The 24617-nt window shown below is 44.4% G+C and overlaps 1 protein-coding gene, 1 long non-coding RNA gene and 1 pseudogene across 5 annotated transcripts in view; 1 reads left to right on the top strand and 2 right to left on the bottom strand.

Annotated features, from left to right (window-relative positions):
- Positions 1-18: 18 nt before the first annotated feature.
- Sfxn5 (sideroflexin 5) overlaps positions 19-24617 on the top strand; it is a 108271-nt gene continuing 83672 nt past the window's right edge. The window contains exons 1-3 of one of the 4 annotated variants that reach the window (XM_074049972.1): positions 19-220; positions 11341-11409; positions 24049-24126. In XM_074049972.1, the coding sequence (XP_073906073.1) occupies positions 119-220; positions 11341-11409; positions 24049-24126 (249 nt within the window). In that variant the 5' untranslated portion in view covers positions 19-118. Of the gene's footprint in view, positions 221-10934; positions 11263-11340; positions 11410-24048; positions 24127-24617 lie in introns of those variants that run through there. The other 3 variants (XM_074049971.1, XM_074049969.1, XM_074049970.1) reach the window with 3 other exon arrangements.
- On the bottom strand, positions 6846-8720 carry LOC141414840 (uncharacterized). The gene is made up of 3 exons (XR_012439761.1): positions 8625-8720; positions 7764-7857; positions 6846-7672 (listed from the first exon to the last, which is right to left on the bottom strand). It is a non-coding gene; the product is annotated as an uncharacterized lncRNA (long non-coding RNA).
- Positions 14132-14532, bottom strand: LOC109696350 (replication protein A 14 kDa subunit pseudogene; annotated as a pseudogene).

Below are 24617 nucleotides of genomic sequence, written 5' to 3'. Positions count from 1 at the left end.
ACAAACCCTTGCGCGCCCCGCTCGCTGCGGTTGCTCACGACCAATCGGGAGAGGCAGCTGTGGCGGGGGCCGAGGAGGGACATTTTAAAAGGGCCGGAGATTGCGGGCATCAGTGGCCATGGCGGATACAGCGACTACAGCATCGGCGGCGGCGGCTAATGCCGCTAATGCCTCTACAGATGCACCTCCTTTCCAGCTGGGCAAACCGCGCTTCCAGCAGGTGAGGACCGGGCTGTGGTCTGCAGGTTGGCGGGTGGCATAGAGAGGGCGAGCAAATTCCCTTTCCAAATCCCCTTTTAGCACTAGGGTCTCCGATCCGCGGCACCGGAGCCTGCAGCTTGTGCCCCGGGGACAACAGCCACAGCCACCCTTTTCTCATTGGTCAGCGGGGCGGCGAGGACTCGCACCTTAGCTCTCTATTGGCCGTTGGCACCGTCAATTTCCGACTGCCCGCACCCTCCAGCCCTTCCCGCCCAAGGCGCTCTGTGATTGGCCATCGCCGGCCGCGGCCCCGGATCCTAGGTACTGGGGTCGAAGCAGCTCCTGCAGGGTCGCTCCGGCTTGTGCAGCTGTCTGCCTGGGTCGTAAAGTTCGAGTCCGGCCCAGAATGAGAAGTTGGCGTGGCTGAGATGCTTTGTAACTTTCCCCCCCGATAGAACTGGCATTCTTTTTGAACCGTTGGCCGAGTGACCGCACAGCACCTGCACCCCGTAGTCACGCCCCTATTCCTCGACCCCAAGCGGGGTTCACAATGCACCGCAGGGTGGGGTGCGGCGGCAGGACGACCTCCATCCTACGACTGGGGATGCGCTGACGCAGCAAGTCTGCCGGCTGGTGCCTTGTGGGGATGGGGTTAGGACGTGAGGGACAACCCGGGTGCGGGGGGAACGCTGTGTCATCTCCTGGGGCCGCTGCCCTCGGTGGGTCCATCGACCCGGAGCCCATCCTGGGCCCCCCCTTGCTGCGTCCTCTACCGAAGGTCTCCCGCACCCGGGCCTGTGCGCCGCGGAGCGCTTGTCTCTGTTCAAACCCACTTGGGCTCTTCGGGGAAGCGTGACTGTGGTCCTTTTCTTCCCGGAACCCCGCCAGGGCATCGTTCGGCCCTCGGTCACGGGACTGGAAATCGAGCCCGCAACCAGGAGATGCGGGCCGGGCCTGGGAGCCAGGATCCTGGAAAGGATCGTTCCCACGCCGCAGACCTTCGGGTCCCCCGCTGCCTCAGCGCCAACAAAACGCATTTTATTAGGAAAAGGGCAAAAAAGACTCGGCCCAAGTGATCTGGGGCTTGCCGGGGGTGGGTGGCGGCAGATGCGCCAGAATGAACTTTGAAGGAAGAAAGGAAATGATACAAAGGTCGGTGCAGAGTCTTTTGGGGATGGGGTGGGCGTGGAGGTGGCAGAGCACTGATCTAGTCCCAAGCTTAGCGGATAATTAAGGATTTGAGCTCTTCCTGCGCCTTCTGAGAAAATGTCCCCAGGGTTTTTAAAGGGGACTTTATTCCTTTTAAAAATAGATTGTCTCAGCATGTAGGTTCTGAGGATAGACTGGCATCTTCCTGCTAGTGTAAGATGCCACCTATGGCAAGACTGTCAGGAGTGCTCCTTCCTGGCCCTGAGTGACCCTTCATTGCCCTCTCCCCCATTTTGTTCATCCTTCAGTCAGGGTCAGTTTGTTGGGTCCCTCTCCTCTGGAAAACACTTGCTCCCTTCTCTGATACCATTACCCCCTGTTCCTATTAGTTCAGTAACTCCTTCCTGCAGCCTCTTTGACTAACCCCAGAGGGATTCTTATAGCTCGGACTTTCTGTACAGTCTTCCCTGTGGTCCTCTAACCCGCTGGGTACTTGGTTTCCTCAATCTCATGTAGACTATTTGAGAGAAGAGACTGATTTTGTCCTTCCTTGCCTTCATCTTGACCTGAGGCAGGGTTAGGCTTTTAATATCAGGTTGAGTAAAAACTTCTAGGTTGCTTTTTCCCCTAGAGCTTGTTACCTATCTGGAGCATTCACCCAACAGACGTTTACTTGGTACCTGTTAGTGGCTTTAATCACTGGGCCCTTTGCTGTGATCACTGCTGGAGCCATGGTGGCACATTTGAGGTGACTGGTTTCTTGAAGCCATTCATGGCTGGTACCTGTTTTGGCGTAAAGTTAGTGCAGCAGTGCGCTCCCCTGCACCAGGATAGTGGCCTGTATAAGGCGCAGTGTGTGAGCCACGCGATTCAGTGTGAAGAACTTTTCTTTCCTCCACATCTGCTCCTCCCACACTGCTCCCTGGCTCTGAAAGCAGCTCAGCTTGCCACTCAAGTGCTAGAGTCATAAACCTGGGATTCACTATACTTGCTTTCCCTCACTCTCTAAATATGACCAGAGGCTGTGATCTCACCTCTCAAACAGCCTCTCATATCCGCCATCCCCACTGCCATCTCCACAGCTAGATTCTTAAACTAGCCCCCCTCTTCCATTTCCTGGGTCAGTGTGGAAACCTCCAGACAGGTTTCCCTGTTTCTACTCTGGCTCTTTTCCAATAGTTTCCTCTTCTGGATGGCAGAGGGCAGAATCCCAACTCTGATCCCTACACCCCCCCCCCCCTTGGTAGCTTTGCCTGCTTCTGAGATAAAGACCTCACCTCTGAAGAGGCTCCAAGTTTTGAGAGCTGACCCCTGCTGATTTTAATCATATCACCCTCCCACCCTTCCCACCCTCCTTCCCACTGCTCTGGCTGCTTTTCAGCTTTTGTACCTACTCTATTCCCTCCCACCTCTGGTCCATCTGCTGGAACATTACCTTTACACTGTCTTCAACTCTTTGTCCTACTCCTTCTCATCCCTAATGTGTGAAGCATCACTCCCTTGGCGGGAGCCTCCTCCCACCTCCAGGTTGAGATTGTTTTGATTGATTGATATTTTACAGTGCTAAAAATGAAATCCAGAGCCTTGCCCATGCTAGGCAAGCTCTCTACCACTGAGCTAACATCCCAATCTTTGCTTTTTTGAGACAGGGTCTCATTCTGTAACTCAGGTTGGTCTGGTCACTGTGTAGACCAGGCTGACATTGAACTCAAGATCCTCCCACCTCCACCTCCCAAGTGCTGGGATTATAGGTGTGTGCCATCATACCCAGCGAAAGCTGAATTTTTGACTTTGTCTCCTTATTACAGAGCACCTGCATCAATGTATTCATTGATTTGGGGTGATTGTTTTACTACCATTTATCTCCCACTTTCAACCATAGTCTCCATGGGATCAGGGACTATGTCTGCTTTGATTTCCTGTTGACTCAGAACAGTATCTGGACTTCAGAGGTGCTTTGTAAAGGTTTGTGAATAAATGAATGTGCTGTGGACACTGCAGTGGGTTTTGTGGACTCAAATTCAATTGATATGCAAAGCTGTGACTGGGGCAGTGGACCAACTTTTATTCAGTTGTCCCTTAGGAATCCTGTAAAATTGCAACCAAGTGGGAACATGGTTGACAGTGCAAGACTCTTTAGCCCTGAGGTCCAGAGTGGGGGCGCTCTGAGGAGGTGAAGTCTAAAAATACAACAGTCTGCCTCATGTATCCTGAGTCTATGAGCATCGTCAGGGCCCAGCCTCCTTTATCTGGGTCCTGTCCTTGGTGGTTGGCATGCAATAGGTGTACAATGAATGCCCACAGGACTCTGCACTGGCCTGACAGAAACCTGGCAAAGAAGGTCCACTCCCAGAGCCAACTCTAGGAACACTACTCTGATTCCCCAACTAGTCTCACTACTTTCTGTAGGATTTAGAACAGAGGTCTTTCCTTGATCTCTGGAGTTACCCCAGAACTCCGCTTCCTTCCCCCCACTCAAGGGTCTTCCTGTACAGGAAGGTGGGTGGAAGAAAAGTGCTGACCAGCTTCAGAGGATAGAGAAAGGGTAATGATTGGGTTTTGGTCTGAGACCATGTTTCTCTCTATAAGATGATGATGATGATGACTGAGCATTGTCCCAACCTGTTTTGCATATTGACTTGTGAAATTTGCACAACTCTGTGAGGCAGATATAATGATCTCCAATTTACAGATGAGAAAACTGCAGTGCACAAACAGATGAAGTAACTTCCTAGGCAGTCTGGCTCCAGAGTCCATGTTTGTTTGTTTGTTTATTGACAACTTTTCTATTCTGGAGGTCTTCAGACATACAAAGTGGTAGCAGTACCTATCACTATGTATCTATCACTCAGCTCGAATAATTACCAATTTAAGGCTAGACTTGTTTCATATGTATACCCCCACTCCCAACTAAGAATTGTTTTGAGGCAAAACCCAAACATCCTGTCATTTAATTGACCTCATAGATATCTTTAAAAATAAGGACTCTTGGGCTGGTGCTGTGGCCAGGTGCCTGCTTCACAAGTATGAAGCCCTGACTTCAAACCCCAATCCCACAAAAAAAAAAAAAAGACTATTTTGGCTAGTTTTTAAAGTACATGTTTATTATTATTATTATGGAATACTTTTAGATTTACAGAAATTAAAAAATAAAACAAAGAATTCCTGCTAGCCATACTCAGGGTCTCATAATACCATCCCATAGTACTCACAGTATATTTCTCAAAACTAAGAAATCAGTGTTGGCACTTTGCTTTTCACTGCACTCCAGACTTAGTTGAATTTCACTATATATATTTTTTTTTACATCAATGTCCCTCTTCTGTTCTAGGATCCCACATTTCATTTAGTTTTCGTGTCTTCTTGGTCTTCCCTAGTTTGTGAGTTTCTCAGACTTTCCTTGTTTTTGATGACCTTGACAGTTTGGGGAGTACTGGTAGGATGTTTTGTAGAATATCCCTCAATTTGGGTTTGCCTAATGGGTTTCCCATGGATAGACTGCACTTACAGGTTTGGGAGTGGGGGGAGAAATTGAAGTACTTCTGCATCTAATCATATCAGATTTTTAAAATTAGTTTTACAATAATCACATACCTGAAATGATTTTTTTTTTTTGAGACAGGGTCTTGCTCCGTAGCCCACGCTGGTCTTGAACTCTGGGTCTTCCTAATCTTAGTCTCCCAAGTTCTGGGATTATAGGCACCACCAGGCCTGGCATGAAATAAATATTTCTCAATAATGTAAAATAACCAGTCACTATTTATAGTTCCCTGAATGCCCTGTGATTTATAAAATTACTAGTTTGCTTGCATTGGGCTCCCTGTTAGTCTCATACATTGCATTTGGTTCATATGTCTCTTTCGACTCTTCTAATCTCTTGTTCTCTCTCCTTTTTTTCTTATATTTGTTGAAGAAACTGGGTTGTTTGTCCTAAAGAATTCTCCTCATTCTGAATGTGCCTAATGTCATCTCTGCGGAACTGTTTAACATGTTCCTCTATCTCTGTCAATTTGAAACCCTTGTTTTTAAGCACTACTGTGTGTGGCCTGGTGAAGGGAAAAGATGACAGCTCAGCTTCCAGGAACCTCTGAGACCTCCCCTCTCTCCCTTTCCTCCTTTTTGGCTTGTTTCCCTTCCTGAACTCTTTTCTTCCTTTCAAGCCTTAAACACTTATTTGGCAAGTTGGGGTCCCACAACAAGAAACAGAATACACAGACCTCTTCTGGTTTGTGTTTCAGTATACCTAGAAATAGGGTTTTTTATTTGTAAATTGTTTAACCTTTGCTCCTTCAGACATCTCACTTACCTGCTCAGATGACTGTGGGTAAGAGCATGCTGTGTGTGTGTGCTGGGCTGTGCAGGCAGGTTGCCTAGCTTCCTCTGGGATGGGGAGAGCCTCTGCCAGGAAAATGTGTTCCTCAAATCAAGGTTGAGAGCTGGGTGTGAGTTGAGAGGTTGGTATGGGCTGAGAGTTGGAAGGCTATGGTGGGGCAGTTTCCTCAGAGTTTGCCTGAAAGAAAGTTCTATAATAACCTTGTAGGTTATTTAATCATTTACTTCCTATAGGCTAGAGAGTATTGCCGAGAGCCGCTACTGGTTTGTGTTGTGAAGAAAGGTCACCACCTCCCAGAATCACATGGGGCAGTATAAACAAATATTGATGCCCAGAGTCTACCTCAGACCAAGAAAATCAGAGTCCTGGGGGTCTGGACTAGCTGTGAAATCCTGGGTGATTCTGGGAACAGCCTGGTTGAGGACATCTGGCTGCTTTATTCTTGGGCTCTAGGTTCAGTGAGTATTTTATTCTTAATCCCAAAGAACAGTGATTTGAAGGCTGGGGCAGGGGGCATCTCAGGGCTTCTTGGTCCTTTGCTCTCAGCCACTGCTCAGAAGGCCTGTTTCTCCATAACAGGCCTACTCTTGGGGAGAGGGCAGCCTGGGCTGCACACCTCAGGCTCCTATGGAGAATGAGCTGACTCACCTTTCTAGTAAAAGGAAAGGGAAGGACTCATTTGGCTGATTCATTCTTCCAGTAAAGAAAAAGGGAAGGGAAATCATCCACTGTGTGATTAGATAAAGATGGGGCTGAAGGGGATGAGGGGTGACCTGTACATTTTAAACTACTGAGAAAATGAAAATGAACTCAGAGAAAATAAAAATCTTGCTTGCCATTCACACAGATAAAGCCATTGTTTCTGCAAAGAAACAATGTTTCTTGCAAGGACTTGCTCCTATAATGAAGTATCAGTAGGACCCTTCTTGAGTAAGCACTCATTGAGGAATGGCAGTTCTCTAAGATCAGGGATCACCAGAGACTTGCTGTCTAAATCACTCCAGTAGGACTAAAGCATGCACTTGTTTGTTTTTCTTTTGATGTGTTGGGGACAAAACCCAGGAAGTCCTGCCTTCTAGGCAAGCACTCTTCCACTGAACTAGATCCCCAGCCTTATCCACCTCTTGATTGTTAGTTCTAAGGCAATCAAGTCACTTCAGATGAGGAGTTTCTGGTCCCATCATTCCACACTAATCTTTTTTTTTTAATTTGTTTTCCACACTAATCTTAACTACAGTTTCACAGAAACAGGACCCTGTGTCCAGTTACCATTCAGACCTAGGCTGACTCCTGTCCATGCACCCTTGCTTTGCTAGGAGTGACTGATGTGCTGCTTCATTTCCATCTTAGCCTAGCTTTATCCAATGTCTATGGTGAAGCAAACTTTTCCTTTGCTGACAAGGCACTCCAATCATTCCCCTGCTATGTGGCCTTCCTTGTTGGAATGAGTCAGTAAACCTGACTTTCAGACTAAAGTTCACCCTTGAGGGTCTCAGACTGGACCTGCGTGCTAGCATTTCAGCTCAGATCCTCTTTCATGACTGGCAGGCCTGTGTTTTCAAGTGTTTATAGAAAAGTTACAAGGGGAAGATCCTTTAAGTCTCTCAAATGAACATGATTGATACGCAGTTTTTATCTTCCTCTCCTTTAAAACTCTGTGCTTACTTTCCTTATCTTGGCCAATAAGCATTAGCATGTAATTAGAAATCTAGACATCACCCATCACTCTGTTCTTCCTCCTTCTCCCATAGTCAGTGAGCCTTGCTAGATTTCCAGGTTCTAGTGCAGTGCCGGGCACATAGTAGGTCCTCAGCAAGTTGAATAGTGTCTGGATGAAGAGACACTAGGCACCTGGTGCAGTTTCTGATTGCGGCCTTCACACTGTTGTGCATACCCTCTGCTTGGTAAGCTCAGCCCCCTCTGGATCCCAGCTCCTCTGGGATGCCTTCTTGCCTCACTCCTCTGGGATGCCTTCTTGCCTCGCTCGTCCTAGGAAGAAATAGGAAGAGATCTCTGTGTGTGTCCCCAGTGCATGTTGTGGGGTCTCATTTGAGCACGAATCACAGTGTTTTGTAGTTACCTGTTTTTAGTTATTCTTCTCTTGATGGCTCTGAGCTCTTGGAGAGCCTGTTCACAGTAGCTGTGGTAGAAAGTGACACAAGAGATTGGCAGGGCTGGAACAGGATCAAAAGGATAGGCAAGTCAAGCTGGAGGTCTGCTGGGGCATCTTCCAGAAGTTGCTTCACTCAGGCCATTCCCGTTGCAGGTTCTCATCTCCGCCCCTGCCCATCTTCATCTCTCTTGGACCACTAATTGCCAAATCCTTATCTTTTTCTAATCCTGTCCTTCCTTCAGAGCCCAGCCCTGGCTCCACCCTGTTCAGGAAACCTCAAGGTCATTGCTCATCAGTTCACTTGTTACATGGCAAGTATTTCTGTGGAACCCCAACTGGGTGTAAGGAGGCCAGGAGCCAACGAGGATAAGGAAAGAAGTCCAGCAGCCTATGGCCTAAGGAGCTTATCACCATAAACTTGGACTTTAATTTGCATACATTTAAAAAATAGAATATTACTTATATATCTTAAGACTGATATTTCATTTTAAAAGCAATTTAAAAGAAAAATAAAATCACCCATAATCTTATTGCCCAGAGGCAACCTCTGTTAACATTTTAATGTATTTTCATCTAGCATTTTGAAAAAGTAGTTTATAGCCAGGGGCCTGTGGCTCATTCCTATAATCCTAGCTACTCAGGAGGCAGGGGTCAGGAGGATCATGGTTTGAAGGCAGCCTGGGCAAATAGTTTGTGAGATCCTATCTTGAAAAAACCCATCACAAAAAAGGGCTGATGGGGTGGCTCAGGGTGTAGGCTCTGTGTTCAAACCCTAGTACCACAAAACAAAAACAAAAACCCAGTTCATAACTTTTTACTTCGAAATACCTTCAGTCTTATAGAGAAGTGGTGGCCTTGCAACTCTTGCCTTTTACCTAGATTCCCCAGTTTTTAACACTTTGACATGTTTCCGTGTTGTTCTTGAGGTAATCAGAAAGTCTGGAAACAGCAAATATACATGTCATATTAAGAACTTCTTCATTCTGTAAAAAGAAAAACAATAGTATCTATGCTTTCAGATTTTATGGCTGCTCTGTGTATTCACACATGTCCTTTTCCCTCAGTCATTTAAGAGTAGATAACATCAATTTATCCTGTAATACTTCAGTGAATGTCTCTTAAAAGGACATTCTCTTCATAACCACAGTATAGTTATTATACTCAAGAAATTTAACATGGCTACAATACTGTTTTATTAACCTGTAGTCCATATTCCCATGTTGTCAGTTTCATTAATGGCCTTGATAACATTTCCTCTCTAATCCATGATTCAATCCCAAATCACACAATGCAGTTAGCTGGCTCTTTAGTTTCCTTTAATCTAAGTCAGTTTTTTCAGTTTGTCTCTAGGACATTGACATATTTGATGAACAAGGCTAGTTGTTTTATGGAATGTTTGTCAGTTTAGGTTTGTCTGATGTTTCCTTGTGATTAGGTTAATTCTTAATGGAATTCCATGTTGGTGATGTTGTGGACTTCTCAGGGTGTCACATTGAGGCATGTAATGTTCATCTGCCCCTCAGTAGCCTTTTTTTTTCATTTTTTGAGACAGGGTCTCACTATGTAGCTAAGACTGGCCTCAAACTCACAATCCTCCTGCCTTAGCCTCCTGAGTTATAGCATTACAGGCATGTACCACTGCTTCTGGCTGTCAGCAGTCCTTGTCATTTGGGGAAGGATAGCACTTCATTATTTTCAGGCACAACAAAACATACCACTTTTATCTTGTCCCTGCCCTGCTCTAGTCCCTGGAATCAGCCACTTCTCTAAGAAACCCTGCTTCCTTTCAGTGGATCAGGACCTGGATGTCATCTGACCTTTTTGCTTCCCATTTAGTACCCATTTATCTCCTTGCCTATTAAGTTGGTATTATATGCTTATATGGATTTTACAGAATCATAAACATTTTCCACATCATATCTGTTATCTGAATACATGATTTTATTTATTTATTTATATTTGGCGGTGCTGGGGTTTGAACTCAGGGCCTCATGCTTGCTAGGCAGGTGCTCTTATCACTTGAACCACTCCTCCAGACCTTTTTTTGGTGATGGGTTCTTTTTGAGGTAGGGTCTCGTGAATTATTTGCCTGGGGCTTGCTTTAAACTGTGATCTCTTGATACCTCCCTCCTGAGTAGCTAGGATTACAGGCATGAGCCATGGTGCCTGCTGAATACATGATTTTACATAGCTGCTTAGTATTCAGTCATATGAACGGACCATCACTTATTTAACCATCCACCTTTATAAATAATGCAACTGTGGACATCCTTGACATGTGGTTCTAACCACATCTCTGAAAATTGTTTCCTTAAACTAAATCCTCAGAGCTGAAATTTTCCAGGTCAACAGTGTGGGCATCATGGATGTGTGTCTCAAGTGGAGAATGGTTCAGGGCATTTGAGCTTTGAGAGGTTAGAAAAGCAATTGTTTTGGGTAGGAATGGTGCTGATTTGCACCTGGAGCCAGGTGGAAGTAGGGGTGGAGAGGCTGCTGTGTGCAGAGGGTGCCAAGGTGAGCAAAGAAATGGGCTGGGATGGGCCTGGTATGTGTTGGAACTGTGAGGTAACATGGGGCCTATTGCAGGTCTTTACTGGGGAGGGAAAGGAACGAAGTTGACTGCAGAGTCTTCTGCCCTAGTGAGCAGGGAGAGGGGGCACAGAGACTGCTGTTTCTTCCACTGTGCAGAGGATGGTGCTTGGAGATCTGTGAGGCTCTAGGGAGGAATTTGGGGCAGAGCCCGGCGTGTAGTGAGGCATGAACCTCCAGCATTTGCAGCCTTCCCCTTCATCCTTGGGCTTGGCACCCTCTCTTCTTCCCCTGAGCTCAGCTTTGCCCAGCTGGCTTTGTCCCTAGGCAGAAGGCCTAACAGTAGGGTTGCTAGGTTTCCTTTCATTATGCTCGAATGTTTGTGGCCTGCTTAGCACAAAGCCTTCCTTTTCCAGGGCCCCTCTTCTGGGGCAAGGCTGGGGGGTAGGTGGCCCCTTGTCCTGTGCCTCACAGCTTCTCCAGGGTTGTAGGTTGAAGCAAGGCTTCCGGGCTGTGAGTTTGGTCTGCCATACTTGGATTCTGCCTGTGGGGAGCTTCTTCTCCCTAGGGGCAGAGCAGGACCTTGAAGAAGGGCTCTGTGAGGGGCCGGAGGACTGTCTTTCATTCTAGAGTTCTAAAGCAAGGCGGGAGGCTGGGAAGTGGCTAGGGACCAGGCCTTACCTTCAGCTTTCAGTGATGCTTGGGAGGTTCTGAAGGGTTCAGAATAGATCTCAGGACAATGGGAGAAAAGGAGGAAAGTGAGAGGCACCTGGAAGAGATATTGGGTCAGTCACTGAGTATCTTAGTGGTCTCTGAGTTGATTTAGGAAGCTCTCAGCCTTGGGAAAGCTTGACTCAGTTCTCTGAGCAATGAGGCCTCATTGGCCTTCATCACCCACATGGGGAATCCTGAGGACTGGGGGACACCAATCATAATGGTGAGCTATGGGTAGGGTCCCTAGTGTCCTGAGCACAGTGTATAGCATCTGACTCCTCTCTCCTACCTCCTTTTCCAGACGTCCTTCTATGGCCGCTTCAGACACTTCTTGGACATCATTGACCCTCGCACTCTCTTTGTCACTGAGGTAAGTCATGGCCATCACTCTCAGTGGAGGCTCCTAGGCCTCTGTACCTTGTCACTTTGGAATGTGTGGGTCATCTGAAGGGATGGGGGAGTGAAGAGGATAGGGGAGGTAGGAAGTGAGAGGAAGGGAACCTGTCTATGTCTATGTCTCTTATCAGTCAAGAGAAAGAGAGCTCGTATACTGTGCTCATTTTCACAGTATTTCATTTGGGTCTCACAATATCTTTCAAGATTAACAGTATTATTATTTTTTTTATTATTATTACTTAAAACCTTAATGACATTATTACCAAATATTTATTACATAAATAATATCTTATTACATAAGTTCAAATAATGCTGGGCCTATAGCTCAGTAGTAGAGCTCTTGCCTACCAGGTGAGAGACCCTGGGTTCAATTCTCAGCACCACAAACTCACACATAAAAATTAAATTAAGTTAAAAAAAAATTTAAACAAATGTGTTTTAAGAAGGAAAAGAAGATATCCTTTAATTATCCTCCCTGCCCAATTCCCTCTTCTCACAGATAACAATTGTTAAAGGCTTTTAATTCAGGTCTATTAAGGCATGATTTACCATTTTAGCAGTATTGGGATTTGAACTCAGGGCCTCATGCTTGCTAGTCAGGTGCTCTACTACTTGAGAGACTCTACCAGCCCTATGATTTGCCTTTTAAAATTGAACAGTTCTTTGCATTTTGACAAATGTATTCAGTACTGACAGCTACAATCAAGATGCAAAACATTTCTGTCGCTCTAATATGCCTACTCATTTTTTTTTTTAATGGGACTGGGATTTGAACTCGGGGCCTCATGCTTGCTAGGCAGATGCTCTCTCTACCACTTGAGCCACTCTGCCAGCCCCTGTTGCTCATGGTTCTTTATAATCAGTTCTCTCTGTCCTCAGCTTCTGGGATCTACTCGTCTGTTTTGTGTTTCTATTGTTTTGCTGTTTCCAGACTGTCATATTAATGGACTCCTATGGTATCACCTTTAGAACCTAGAACCTGGCTTCTTCCCTGTCACATAATTTTTTTTTTTTGGCAGCACTGGGGTTTAAACTCAAGGCATCATACTTCCGCTCTTACTGCTTGAGCCACTTCACCAGCTCTTTTTTTGTAATGGGTTTTTTTTGAGCTAGGATCTCATGAACTATTTGCCTGGCTTCAAATCTCAGTTCTCCTGATCTCTGCCCCCTGAGTAGATAGGATTACAGGCGTGAGCCACTGGTACCTGGCTCCCCTTTACATAATTCTTTTGAGATTCATCCATGCTGCATATATCAGTAGTTCGTGCCCTCTTATTGCTGAGTAGTGTCCATTGAAAGGATATTCCAGAATCTGTTTACCCATTCACTTATTGAGGAATACCTGGATTTTTTCCCAGTTTTTGGCTATTATGAATAAAATTACTATGAACATTTCTTTTTTGTGTAGATGTATGCTTTTATCTCTCTTGAATAAATAGCCAGGAATGGGATTGCGGAATCATATGGTAAGTGTGGTAAATACACATTTAACTTTATCATAAACTGCCAAACTGTTGTTCAGAGTGACTGTACATTTTACATCCCCATCAGCAATACATGAGAATTCCAGGGGCTCCACTTCCTCACCAACATTCATTATTGTCAAATGTAAAAAAATTGGGTGTGTGGGGGGGACACCATCCTAAGAAGTATGTCTTTAAAAGCTTATTGTATATATTAGCAAATATATGTAAGAATACATGTACATATAAAATAGCAAGCATTTATGAAATATACCATGAGCAACACAATTTGTAAACATGTTAAAATACTGATACAAAACATTATACATATTTGCAGGTTACATGTGGCATTTCCATACACGCATGTGTAATGTCCAACTCAGAGTAAGCTTATCTGTCCCCTCAAATATTTGTCATTTCTCTGTGGCAAATTTGTAAACATTTTACATGTATTAGCTCAAAGCCACCCTAAGAGGGGGATCTGTTATACATCCATTTTATAGATGAAGAAACAGAAGTTAAGTCATGTACATGACCAGTAGTAGGGCCAGGGTATGAACCTACATAGGCTTGCTCTCAGCCAGTTTGCACTCCTGTTCAGGTAACTTTAGTTAACTCACCTAAGGTTACTCAGTCAGCAGAAGGCTTAAACACCATCCCTGAGTTCCCATACCCTGAGGCAAGTCACTGAGCCTCTGAGGTAGCAGCCCAACTCCAAGCACTTCATGTGTTTCTGTGCTGAGCATTGACCTGTTCTAGAGAGAAAAGCCATGATAGGAAGAAGCACAGAACCCGTGGGGCCCCTGGGCCTAAAACCATCTCCCCTGTGGCTAGGTAGCAGCCCAGTGACATGAAATGTGGTCTTTACTCTGATACATGGTTTCCTACTGCATCTCAGCAAAGACAAAGAACTCGGTTATTTTACTGACTGACCTTATTTGACCATCTGGGCTACTTACTACCTCTTTTTTTGGGACCATTTTAATTTTTATTAATAAAATAGAAACTTAAACTCAAGACAACTTCTTTGTTTTTGCATCTTATCTGACCATATACTAGAGTGATAATTTTTTTTTATAGAAGGACTTAGATGAGAATTGTCAATATGCTAGTTCTGTCAAAAACTGCCAATTAGAATATCTAAAGTTTGGTAAATGAAACATTAAAAAGAACAAATTAAATATTAGAAACCATAGAAGTCTTTTCTAAGTCTTCAATGTAGCTTACTTGCAGTCATAAAAAAAAAAAATCATTAGACCAATCATATTGTACAACCCCTAAAGGAAAAAACTGAAGGAACTTACAGATAATTTTCACAGCTTCATTGTCAAGTCCAAGATCAAAAGGACTGCTGTCTTCTCTAAACTGGACATTGGATGCACACATAATGTTTGCCTTGGCTGTTACTCTTCCAACTATTTCTACTATATCTGAGATTTCTACTATATCAGGGATTTCTTTCTCCATCAACTCAGTGGTTCCATTATTTCCTCCTCCATCTAACAGAATAAACATTTTTTTCCAGTAGGATGAATCTCTTCCAGCCTGCCAACAAAGCAAACCTGCCAGTCTATGAACTGAGCTAGCACGTTGGTGTTGATGTGAGACTTGGGCAATTCCATTAGGTCCACCATGATTTATGCCACCCAAACCTGTGATAGGCATGAAACAAGCCAATGACTGAAACTGAGTGCCCTGCAGGCACCTATTCCTGCTACCTCTAATAGGGCAAGTTTGTTGCATTTCTAGGCTTTGCTGGGTTATTCAAAAGAGGAATGAAGGCAACTACATAAAAATTGGAAGAGTACCAAACTCAGACACTACTTACTGAGCATAGGTAATGTGTCATCCTAGAAAGTTCCAGAACTGTTCAAAGCTAAATATGATTGCAGTTTCTGAAATCTCAAAATAAAAATCACTTGCTTGGTGGAGGAGTCAGCAGAGGCCAGTGCTTAACCCAAAGGATGGGTGTGCTAGTGGTAGACTTACAGGCATGTTGAGAAATGGTGGAGGGGAACACAGGAACATGGGAGGTGAAGAGGTATTTCAGTGCTCCTCAAGTTACCAGGAACAGGCAGGGGCTCTGGGGATGGATGAACCACTATAGGACAGCAAGTCACCTATGCTGGGGCGGGGGGGTTAATACCCTCCCTTCTGCTCATCTACCATACCATTTTCCTGTAATGGAGTTTGAATTCAAGGCCTTATGCTTGCTAGGCAGGTGCTTTACCACTTGAGTCATGCCCCTAGTTCTAAAACCTGTGCAGTTTTGTGTTTTTATTTTATTAAGTTTGGGTGTGCTGGTGATGGAACTCACTTGCTCATGCTCTGCAAGTGCTGTACCACCGAGCCATATCCTCAGCTTCTTCTTCAACTCTTCAATTTGGAAGACCCAACATTTTGTGTATCACCAAATCATTTTTGGTCTGTTTCTCTTTATGTATCAACAATAAAATCTCAGGCTTTTTTTCACTATTATTTGGAATGCCAAAGCAATTAAAATATTTACTGACTAGAAAATAACTAAAACAACAGCAATTTTAGAGTATTTTTCAAATTTCACATGTACCTTCCCCTCATCAGAGATCTGATAGACTTCCCAGAAAGATCTGTTCCTCCCTTCCCTGCTGTGCCTGCGTTGGAGATTGTTTCCAAGGGTACCTGCCAGTCTATGGGAAAGTTTCTGTGCCCAGAAAATCTTGTAGGCTCCCTGAATGGTACCTCCAGGCCAGCAAGGCAGTGGTCTTAACTCTCATTGTCTCTAGCCCAGGCATGCTGTTTGTCAAGATCATCTCTGCTGACACAATGAGAAGTCAGAGTCAGCAAGAGGAAATAGTCTCTGACCACAGCCAGTCCCCCTAAGCTGTGGGATGCGGGCTCCCCCACACTGCTGGTCAGTCCACAGGCCATTGCTCATGTCTGCAAAACACTGTTTCTCTCTAGGGCCTGCGGCTGGTGTCCTAGAAAGGAGTGTAGGGTGAGTGGCTGCCCAGTTGGAGGACATCTGGATGCCCCATTTGCCTGTAAGATAGAAAGACAGTGGAGGACCTGAGTTGGTGGCTTTGGAAACTGGCAGTCCCCAAGGTGGAACGCCATGTGGTAACCAGGTTCTGAGGAGCGATAGCTAAGTCAATGGAGAGACTCATCTCGAGAGAATTTTGCAGCTGCTCATTTGCAATTTATAGCTGACCAAGCTTTAAAAAGATTCCAACCCTTGTATGTGTAATGAGGCAGAGGAAATTTTATTCACCGTGATTTCTCTTAGGAAGAAGGCTGTCTTTGTTCTCAGAATGCCTTGAACAAGGCTTCAGAGGAGGAGGAGGCTGCTCTGCTTGACAAGGGGGAAGAACTTTGCTTTTTGATTCTAAAAAGAGAGCAAAGGGAAGGAAGAAGAGAAGCAAAGAGTGGAAAGGAGAGCAAGTAATTGGGGTGAGCTGAAAGACCAGTAGAAGCAGTGACACAGTGGAGATGTGGCTAGGGCTCTTTTAAGATTGTACCTGTGCTTGTGAAATTGTTGTGAACTTGCAGGAGGGTCCTGTCTGTGATCATTCCCAGGAACTTGTTAACAGTCACCCTGGGTCATGAAGTCTTCAAGAGTAGATTATTTGGAATGTGAAGGTTTGTGAGTCTCCTGTCCAGGGTGCAGTGTGCAGAATTAGGCCCCAGGGAGAGAAACCACCAGGACTTGCAAAAGCCAATGGGGCCTTCCACATAGGCCATGGAATTAGCTCTATAAAGGCAAGGCTTTGCCACATGGTGTTTGAGTTATTCTTAATTATAGACTAAAGATGGGAGGAATTTGCTAATTCTGAACTCAATAATTACTTAAGAATTGGACATATCATCATCCTAAAGGGCATAGAATACTAATAGAATAGTATTAATGACACCAAGTCAATGGTGATATCAGTGTAGTAACTCGAAACTATTTTTAGTGTAATATAGGCTACAATAAATAAGTAATTATACTGATGTTGGGACCAGGGCTCTCACTTGGAAGATGGGAGTAGGGAGAAAGACAAAGAACTGTGTGATGTTGTATATGTATTGGAGGTATCAATATAAACTCAAGATTCACACACACATTTATATTGCATTTCCTAACTTCCTGGTTCTGTTCACTGAAAAGGCCTAGAAATAATGACATTCCATTAACAATGAACACTCAGGTCTTGGTCTCTAAATATCATTGCCCACACAAAGGAACCAGAGCTCCTGGGAGAAATAGTGGAATATAAGTCTGAGGAGGGAGAGCTGCTGTGAAAGTAAGGAAGCTGAAATTATGAGAGAAGCAAAGTAACTGTCTAGAAAGAAAACCCACTGGCCACATTTGGAACAATTTGAGCATAAGAAGAACAGCAATGAATTCTAACACATGGACTTTAAGAATACATGAGTCCATTATCATATAAAAAATAAGGGAAAGGGAATGTGTTAGTTAGACTTTGTCTAGCTGTGACAAAATACCTAACATAAACAACTTAAGGGAGGAAGGATTTATTTTGGCTCATAGTTTCAGAGGTTTCAGTTCAGGGTCCTTAACTCCATGATTCTGGGCTCCTGGTGAGTTAAAACACCATGGTGGTGGGAACATGTGGGAGAGGTTACTCACCTCATAGTGGACGGGAAGCAGAGAGAGAATGTCTGTGCTAGTGGGCTGTCCTTTCCCCCTTTTATTCTATCTGGGGCTCCACCCTATGGGATGGTATTATCCACATTTCTGGAAGGGTCTTTCTCCCTTAGTCATCTTTGGAAACATCCTCAGAGACCCAGAGGGTGAGTCTAATCTCCTAAGTGCTTCTCAATCCAATCAAGTTGACAATCAATATTAACCACAGGGAAGTGCTTCATGGAATAATGTCTGTTAATAAATGTTGAAGAAGTAACTGCTCCCCATCAGGATCCCTAATATATGCTGTTGTTATAGAAAAGAAGGTTGTTGGGAAGCAGGACATTTATTTTCTCTCCACGTATCACCTGCAGGTTGCTTATTCAGCAATTACAAAGGGGCAAAGGTATCTTTGCAAAGCAGGTTACCAGACTTAGCCTTGCCAACAATGAAAAAACCTGACATGTGTGCCTCTTGATGTGGTGGAAGTCAGGTAGTAATCGCTAAGTACTAGAATATGCATAAAGTCTGAAGAGGAAATAAAAACTGCTCATAGTCCCACCTGCTAGAAAAAAATTCCCATTAACATTTTGGAATATGTATAGTTACAGAATTGGGATGATTATAATATATATCTATACATCCTTCCATGTAGCATATATCATGAGCCCATTTTCTTGTCATTAAATACTGTTTTTAAATGTATTTAATAAACCAGATATGATGGCTCACTTCTGTAATTCCAGTACTTAGGAGGCTGAGGCAGAATGATTACAAGTTCAAGACCAGCCTAGGCTATATAGCACACCCTTGTCTTTAAAAAAATTGTGTAATGTGTTTAATAACTACATAATATCCTGTCATATGGTCATTCTATAATTTATTTAATCATTTTTTCTATTGTTGACCATTTAGGTGGTTTGAAGTCTTTTGCCATTACAAATAACATTGCAGTAAATGTCCTTGTACATAATTCTTTTTTATTAGACTGGGGTTTGAACTCAGGACTTTGCACTTGCTAGGCAGATGTTCTGCCACTTGAGCTATGGCCTCAGCATGGGCATGTAATTTTTAAAAATCACATTTTACATTATAAATATCTATCTTCTATTGGGCTTTTAGATAGGTGGTTTTCCATCTTTTGCTTTCCTGCAGAAAACAATCTTGGCCACATCACTTTTCATTTTTGGTAACTTCATTTTTTAGAATAAATTCCCAAGAATAGGGTAACCAGGTTGGTAGCCATGTTGTTTTTAAAGTCCTTGGGATGGCCTATGGGTTTATTTCCTGAAGGGATGCTCCACCTGGTTTGCTCTCAGAACTGCATCAGTTTACCTCACTAGTCCTCTAAGGTGACTGGAGGTCAGCTGCAGGGAAAATTGCATGCCCTTACTTCCCTCTTCTCTTGGGCCTCTCACAGTGTGACTCATGCCCATGGGATCCAAGGACCTAGTCCAGCAAAGACGAGTGTAACCTGGGGGGTTGGGATTACTGGAGGGAAGATGAAGGTGCTTAGGATGGCAATGGAAAGCAAGAGAAGGGCTTGAGATTTTGCTGTACTTAACCATTGGCTTTGGTCCCCAAGTCCCACCACTTAGACACCACTTAGTCCCGCCAGCTAGAGAGTCAAGCTGAGGGGAGAACACAGTCCTCCCCTCAGCAGATGCAAGAACCAGCCCTGTGAGAATCAGCTATGGAATGGCCAAGGCATGAAGTGACATAGCCTGCTGGCCTCCCTGCTGCTTGGTGTCCCACACTTCCAGCTCATTCTCTCCCACCCCCAACTCTTCTTTTTTGTTAGTTTTAGAATTCCCAAACTCTCCATTTTGCCTGAAGTGCCCCCTATTTCCATTGTATCCACTTCCTCCAAACATTTTAGAGGAACTCCTCTTCATTTTGTTTTGTTTTGTTTTGCATCAGCCTGGGCTCAGCTTTGAATGACAGTAAAGGCCTTTCCTTTTCTTACATGGGTCCCCTGCCTGAATAGCTATCAGCTTTTGGAGACTTCAGGCATTGGTGTGGTTTCTTTGGGATATAGTTACTATTGTGAGTATGAGAGGTGCTTCCAGGTTGATGTCTTGTGGAAATGACTCAGAGATGGGGTTGAGGATTCTTGGGGTTTGTAGGTGACCTGGGGCGTGGAAGTACCACCTCTTGGCTCTGTGTTTTCAGAAGGGGGTGTCAAGGCGGTTCTATGATATGCACATGTCTTATGTGGGCAGGGCATGGTCTCTGGGAATCCCAGGATTCTGTGAGACCAGCCTTACCATTGAGGGACTTTGGCCTGCTTCACTGGAATCTGAACTCTTAACTCTAACCATGCTGTTCACTTCTCCCCCAGCAGCTCCAATCATTCATTTCTGTTAAATGTCTGTTATGCATGACTGTAAGTTGGTGATGGGTTAAGGGACAGGGTCAGGTGCTGTGGTCCTACAAAGATTCCTAAAACTAGCTGCTCCATGTACTTCATCATCTTTGACAGATAAGATAGGCACATGGGTGGTAAGTGGTCAGGGACCTCAGGAGGTGCAAACCAAATCCTCTGACTATTTGGAGAGCGGAGGGAACACTTCTGGAAGATTCCTGGAGAAGGTGTCATTGAGCCTTGTAGGATGGATGGGCTGGTTGGGGAGGAATGGCATTCTGAGGAAGAGAACAGGAGGCAGGGTCAGGAGGCAGGGATGTGTAAGTACCACCCACAGGGTGAGTAAATTCCTCTAGGGGTGTGTGTGTGTGTGAAATATCTCTGGTATTATTTACCTCTTGGCCAGGTGCTAGCACTACTACCTTGTATTAAATAGTATTATAGTAAATTAATATTTGGATCCTTTTGGCATTCTGCCTTAGCTATATAGGACTTACTCTGCATACTTGGAGCTGGGCTGTGGTGCCCAGGAAAAGATTAGTTTTGCTTCTGATGACTCTTTCCCCAACTTTCTTTTTCATCCTTTCCTGCCTGCTCACCTCTACCACTCTAATCTCCAAGCCTGTGCCTTTGCTTCCTACCTTTCTGTGCCTGGGCCTTGGGGCAGGTCCCTAATGGCCAGATTCTCTTCTGTTCAAATTCTCTGATGCTGGAGTACACTCATTTGCAGAGGACTTTCTAGAGAACAGGCCCCTGTCAAATATAAGGAGTGACTCTCATGGTGACACTTTGTGGCAGACTGACTAGTGGCAGAAAGGCTGATGATGGAGACAAATTTGGGAAGCAGTGGGCTCCCTTACTCCCAGCCCAGGGCTTCAGGCAGGGCCCAAAATTTTGCCTCCTGTCACTGGGCCAGCTGGGTCCCTCAAAGCTTTTGCATTTGACTGCTTGTTTTTCCTGCTTGAAAAGACTTCCTGCAAAGTTCACCCTGCACTGACCTCCCTGCATTTCCCCTCCTCAAGGGCCTGGGCCCTTCTGCCAAGCCTCACAATACAGCAGTGGAAGGAAGGTAGAAAGCAGGGAAACCTTTTCTTCTAGCTGCTATGTCTCTGTAAAACAGCCCCCTTTCTAGCCTTGAGAACAGTCAGCTCTCAGGTGCCTCTCCATACAGGTGGCTTGGGCCTTGCCTGTCCTAGAAGGCCTGGAACCGGAACCACCTGGCCTTGGCAGAGGGTCAGTAAGACTGAGGCCAGCCCAGAGCACTTAGGGTGGAGAGGCCGTTCCAGCTTCCTTCAGTCCTGATTCCTTATACTTGTCTTTAGGAACTTTGGATTTAGTGAGAGAGAACTAAGGGCCCAGAGCTCTTTGGAACTTACTTTTTTAGCAAGAGAGTTCCTTTTGATGACTGTGTCGAAGGAGATGGAATCTGGCCAGGTTGTTATAGGAACTCAGGAGAATCCCTGGAGTGGGAGAAATAATGAGAACGCAGGGCCATTCACCATTCAGTTTCTACTTTGGAAAGTAGAGCACGCATTGTCCAGGTCTACAGAGGCTGAGGCAGCAGAAGGAAGCTGGCTTGGGCTTGGGCTTGGGCTTGGGCTTGGGAGCCTGATGCATCTCTAGATTTCTTAGGTATGTTGGGGTAGGGGAGGATGTGCAGAGCAAGGGACTGACTAAATTCTGGGTTCAGATGCTAAATTGCCTGCTTACTGTTTGTGTGACTTTAAGCAAGTTAAAACAACCAACACTGATTTTGTTGAAATACAAATTATTAAGTTTCAAAGGAAAGTCAACCTCACACACAAAAAATTGTTTTTTTGGTGGGACTGTGGTTTGAACTCAGGGTTTTGCACTTACAAAGTAGGTGCTCTACTACTTGAGCCACATCTCCAGCCCTAAGAATTTTTCTTTCTTTCTTTTTTTTTTTTTTTTTGAGGCCCTGGGGCTTGAACTCAGAACCTCACACTTGCTAGGCAGGCCCTCTACAACTTGAGCCACTTCACCAGCCCAAAAGTCAACCTTACCTTTGCCATGGTTATGTCAGTGGTAATATGTACAGGTGATTTAAAATGACATTTTGTGCTTTCCTGTTTTTTCTTATATTTTCTTCCTATTTTTTTTTTTTTTTTTTTGCCTTGGAAGGTACTTGAGTTTGAACTCTGGGTTTCACTCTTGCTAGGCAGGCATTCTGACACTTAAACCTCATACCCAGCCCTTTTTGGTTTAGTTTATTTTTCAGATAGGGTTTCACTTTTGCTTGGGACCAGCCTTGGACTACAATCTTTCTACCTCTACCTCCCATCTAGCTGGGATTACAGGTGTGCATAACGATTCCTGTCTCCCTGACAGTTTCTTTAAATAGTGTGGATTGTTTATACAACTGTGGGGAAGAAAAACCCACAAAACTGTCTCTACTTTGGAAATGAACAGGTTCTAGGAAGGGGTCTTTGGTATCTGGGGATTGACATCCACACATTTGAAAAGGACAGACAGTACTTTTCAGCCTTTAGGCCATTCCAAGTAAGAAAAGCTTTCCTGGCCCCCTAACTGCCTGCAGTTCTGCTGAAGGCCAGGTTGGGCACAGGTGCTGCTCATGCAGTTTGATGGGCTAAGGCCCTGGCTGTGGGTTTGGGATGGCAGTTTCTCCTGCTGCAGCAGTACAGCCTGTGGCTGCTCATCCCCAGTTCTGTCAGCCAGCTCAGCACACTGTGTCTACCACCTCCTTATATCAGGGGAGTCGTGTTGAGGTCTCTACACTCCCTTTCGCAGTCAGTCTTATTCCAGGGCAAAAAGGAACCAAGGTGGCTTGGTGGGTGTGAGTGGGTGCTACATGCTGACTAGTGGCTGGTGGCTCAATTGAAGCTCTGTGCCAGGGCCTACCTAGTTCCTAAGCACATGGATTTTTTTTTTTTTTGGCAGTACTAGGGTTTGAACTCAGGGCCTCACACTTGCTAGGCAGGCGTTTTACCACTTGAGTCATTCTGCCAGCCCCATTTTTATAATCTTGTCTCAGAGGTGATATCACTTTACTTCTGCCATTCTCTTTTTTGTTAAGGCAGTCACAAAGCTCTGCCCAGAATCAGGGAAAGAGACATAGACTTTACCTTTAGATGGGGATTTGGGAAGGTTCTAGAAGACCACAGAAGATGGAGAGATATTGTGGTGGCCATCTTTGAAAGATGTATTCTGCCCCATTATATCGGTGAGATTCATCCACATTGTAACATGTATTCATAGTTTATTTTTTAAATTGATGTATAATATTTAATTGTGCATTTACTACAATTGATCCATTCATTTATTAGTTATTAGCACTTTGAGGCAGTGTGATGAGTGCTATTATAAACATTCTTTCTTTATTTTTTTGGTGGTACTGGGGTTTGAACTTAGGACCTCACACTGGCTAGACAGGGGCTCTACCACTTCAGCCACACCCTCAGCCCTTTGAACATTCTTATACGAGTCTTTTGGGGGACAAAAGCTCTCTTCTGTCACTATTACTGTCTCTTTAGCATTTAAGATTTAAAAAATCATTTAATTAAATCTTCTTTATTTCCTCTTTTTCTTTCTGTGTCAGTTATGGTAGGTAGGTATATCTCTGTCAGTGTTTTTAAAATGTCAAAAAGAAATTATGAAAGTATTACATAAGTATATTCTCCTTATAAAAACTTCCAATATTACAAATAAAGCTAAAATTCCAACCTGCACCAAGTCTGGGTCTTTTTCTCCTACCCTGTGGTAACCCCTGTTGTGAATTCAGTGGATCTCTCTATGTCTTCTTGCTACGTTTATACACATAAATGACCATTGCTTTCTCACTCAACAAAATATCTTGGAGCTATGACCAGGAAACTTTTTTTTTTTTTTTTGGATGGGGGTGTGCTAAGGATGGAACCCAGGGCCTTGCATATGCTAGGCAAGTGCTCTGTCCCTCTGTCCCTGAGCTACATCCCAGCCCTCTGCTTCACTGTTTGAGCCACCCAGTAAGAATCCATACATAGTATTTTTATACCATCAGTGTTCAGCCATTTGTCTGTGGAAGGGCATTTAGATTGGTAGCCTTCCTACTGTTTTGTGTGTGTCACTTTGATTGATGCTGGTGCAGTACCACATGGAAATGGCTTTTAGGAGCCCTGGACCTATGCCCTACAATGTCTCTCTTTTTTTCTTCTGCAGAGACGTCTCAGAGAGGCTGTGCAGCTCCTGGAGGACTACAAGCATGGGACCCTGCGCCCAGGGGTCACCAATGAACAGGTAAGTCTTTTGGAAGTGGGCATGGTTAGGGGAACAGGAAGGAAGGACCACTTTAATGATTAGAGTCTGGTGGTTAATATGCCAAAGTTTTTCTTTTTTCTTTTTTGCTCACAAACTTTATTTCAAAAAAATTAATTTCACATTTTTCAAAGTAATATATATGGATAGTTCAAAAGTGTAAAAACACATGTAATGAAAAACAGTATGTTGCCTATCTCCCTCCAATTCCTATTCCTGTTCCCCAGAAGCAATTACTTTTTGCTGTTTTTATCTGTTGAAATATAGATAGAAATCTGTATTTCAAACTAATTAATATACCTATCTGTACTGCTATTTCTTTTTCTGTCTTTTTTTGGGGGGGTGGAGTGGGACTGGGGTTTGAACTCAGGGCTTTGTGCTTGCAAAAAAAGGTATTCTACTGCTTGAGCTACAGCTCCAGTCCATTTTTCTTTGGTTGTTTTGGAGGTGGGGTCTCCAGAACCATTTGCCTG

The sequence above is a fragment of the Castor canadensis genome, chromosome 12 (genome assembly GCF_047511655.1).
Source record: "Castor canadensis chromosome 12, mCasCan1.hap1v2, whole genome shotgun sequence".
Taxonomy (NCBI): Eukaryota; Metazoa; Chordata; class Mammalia; order Rodentia; family Castoridae; genus Castor; species Castor canadensis.
Note: the sequence above shows the minus strand (reverse complement) of the source record. Positions and strands in the feature narration are given on the sequence as shown.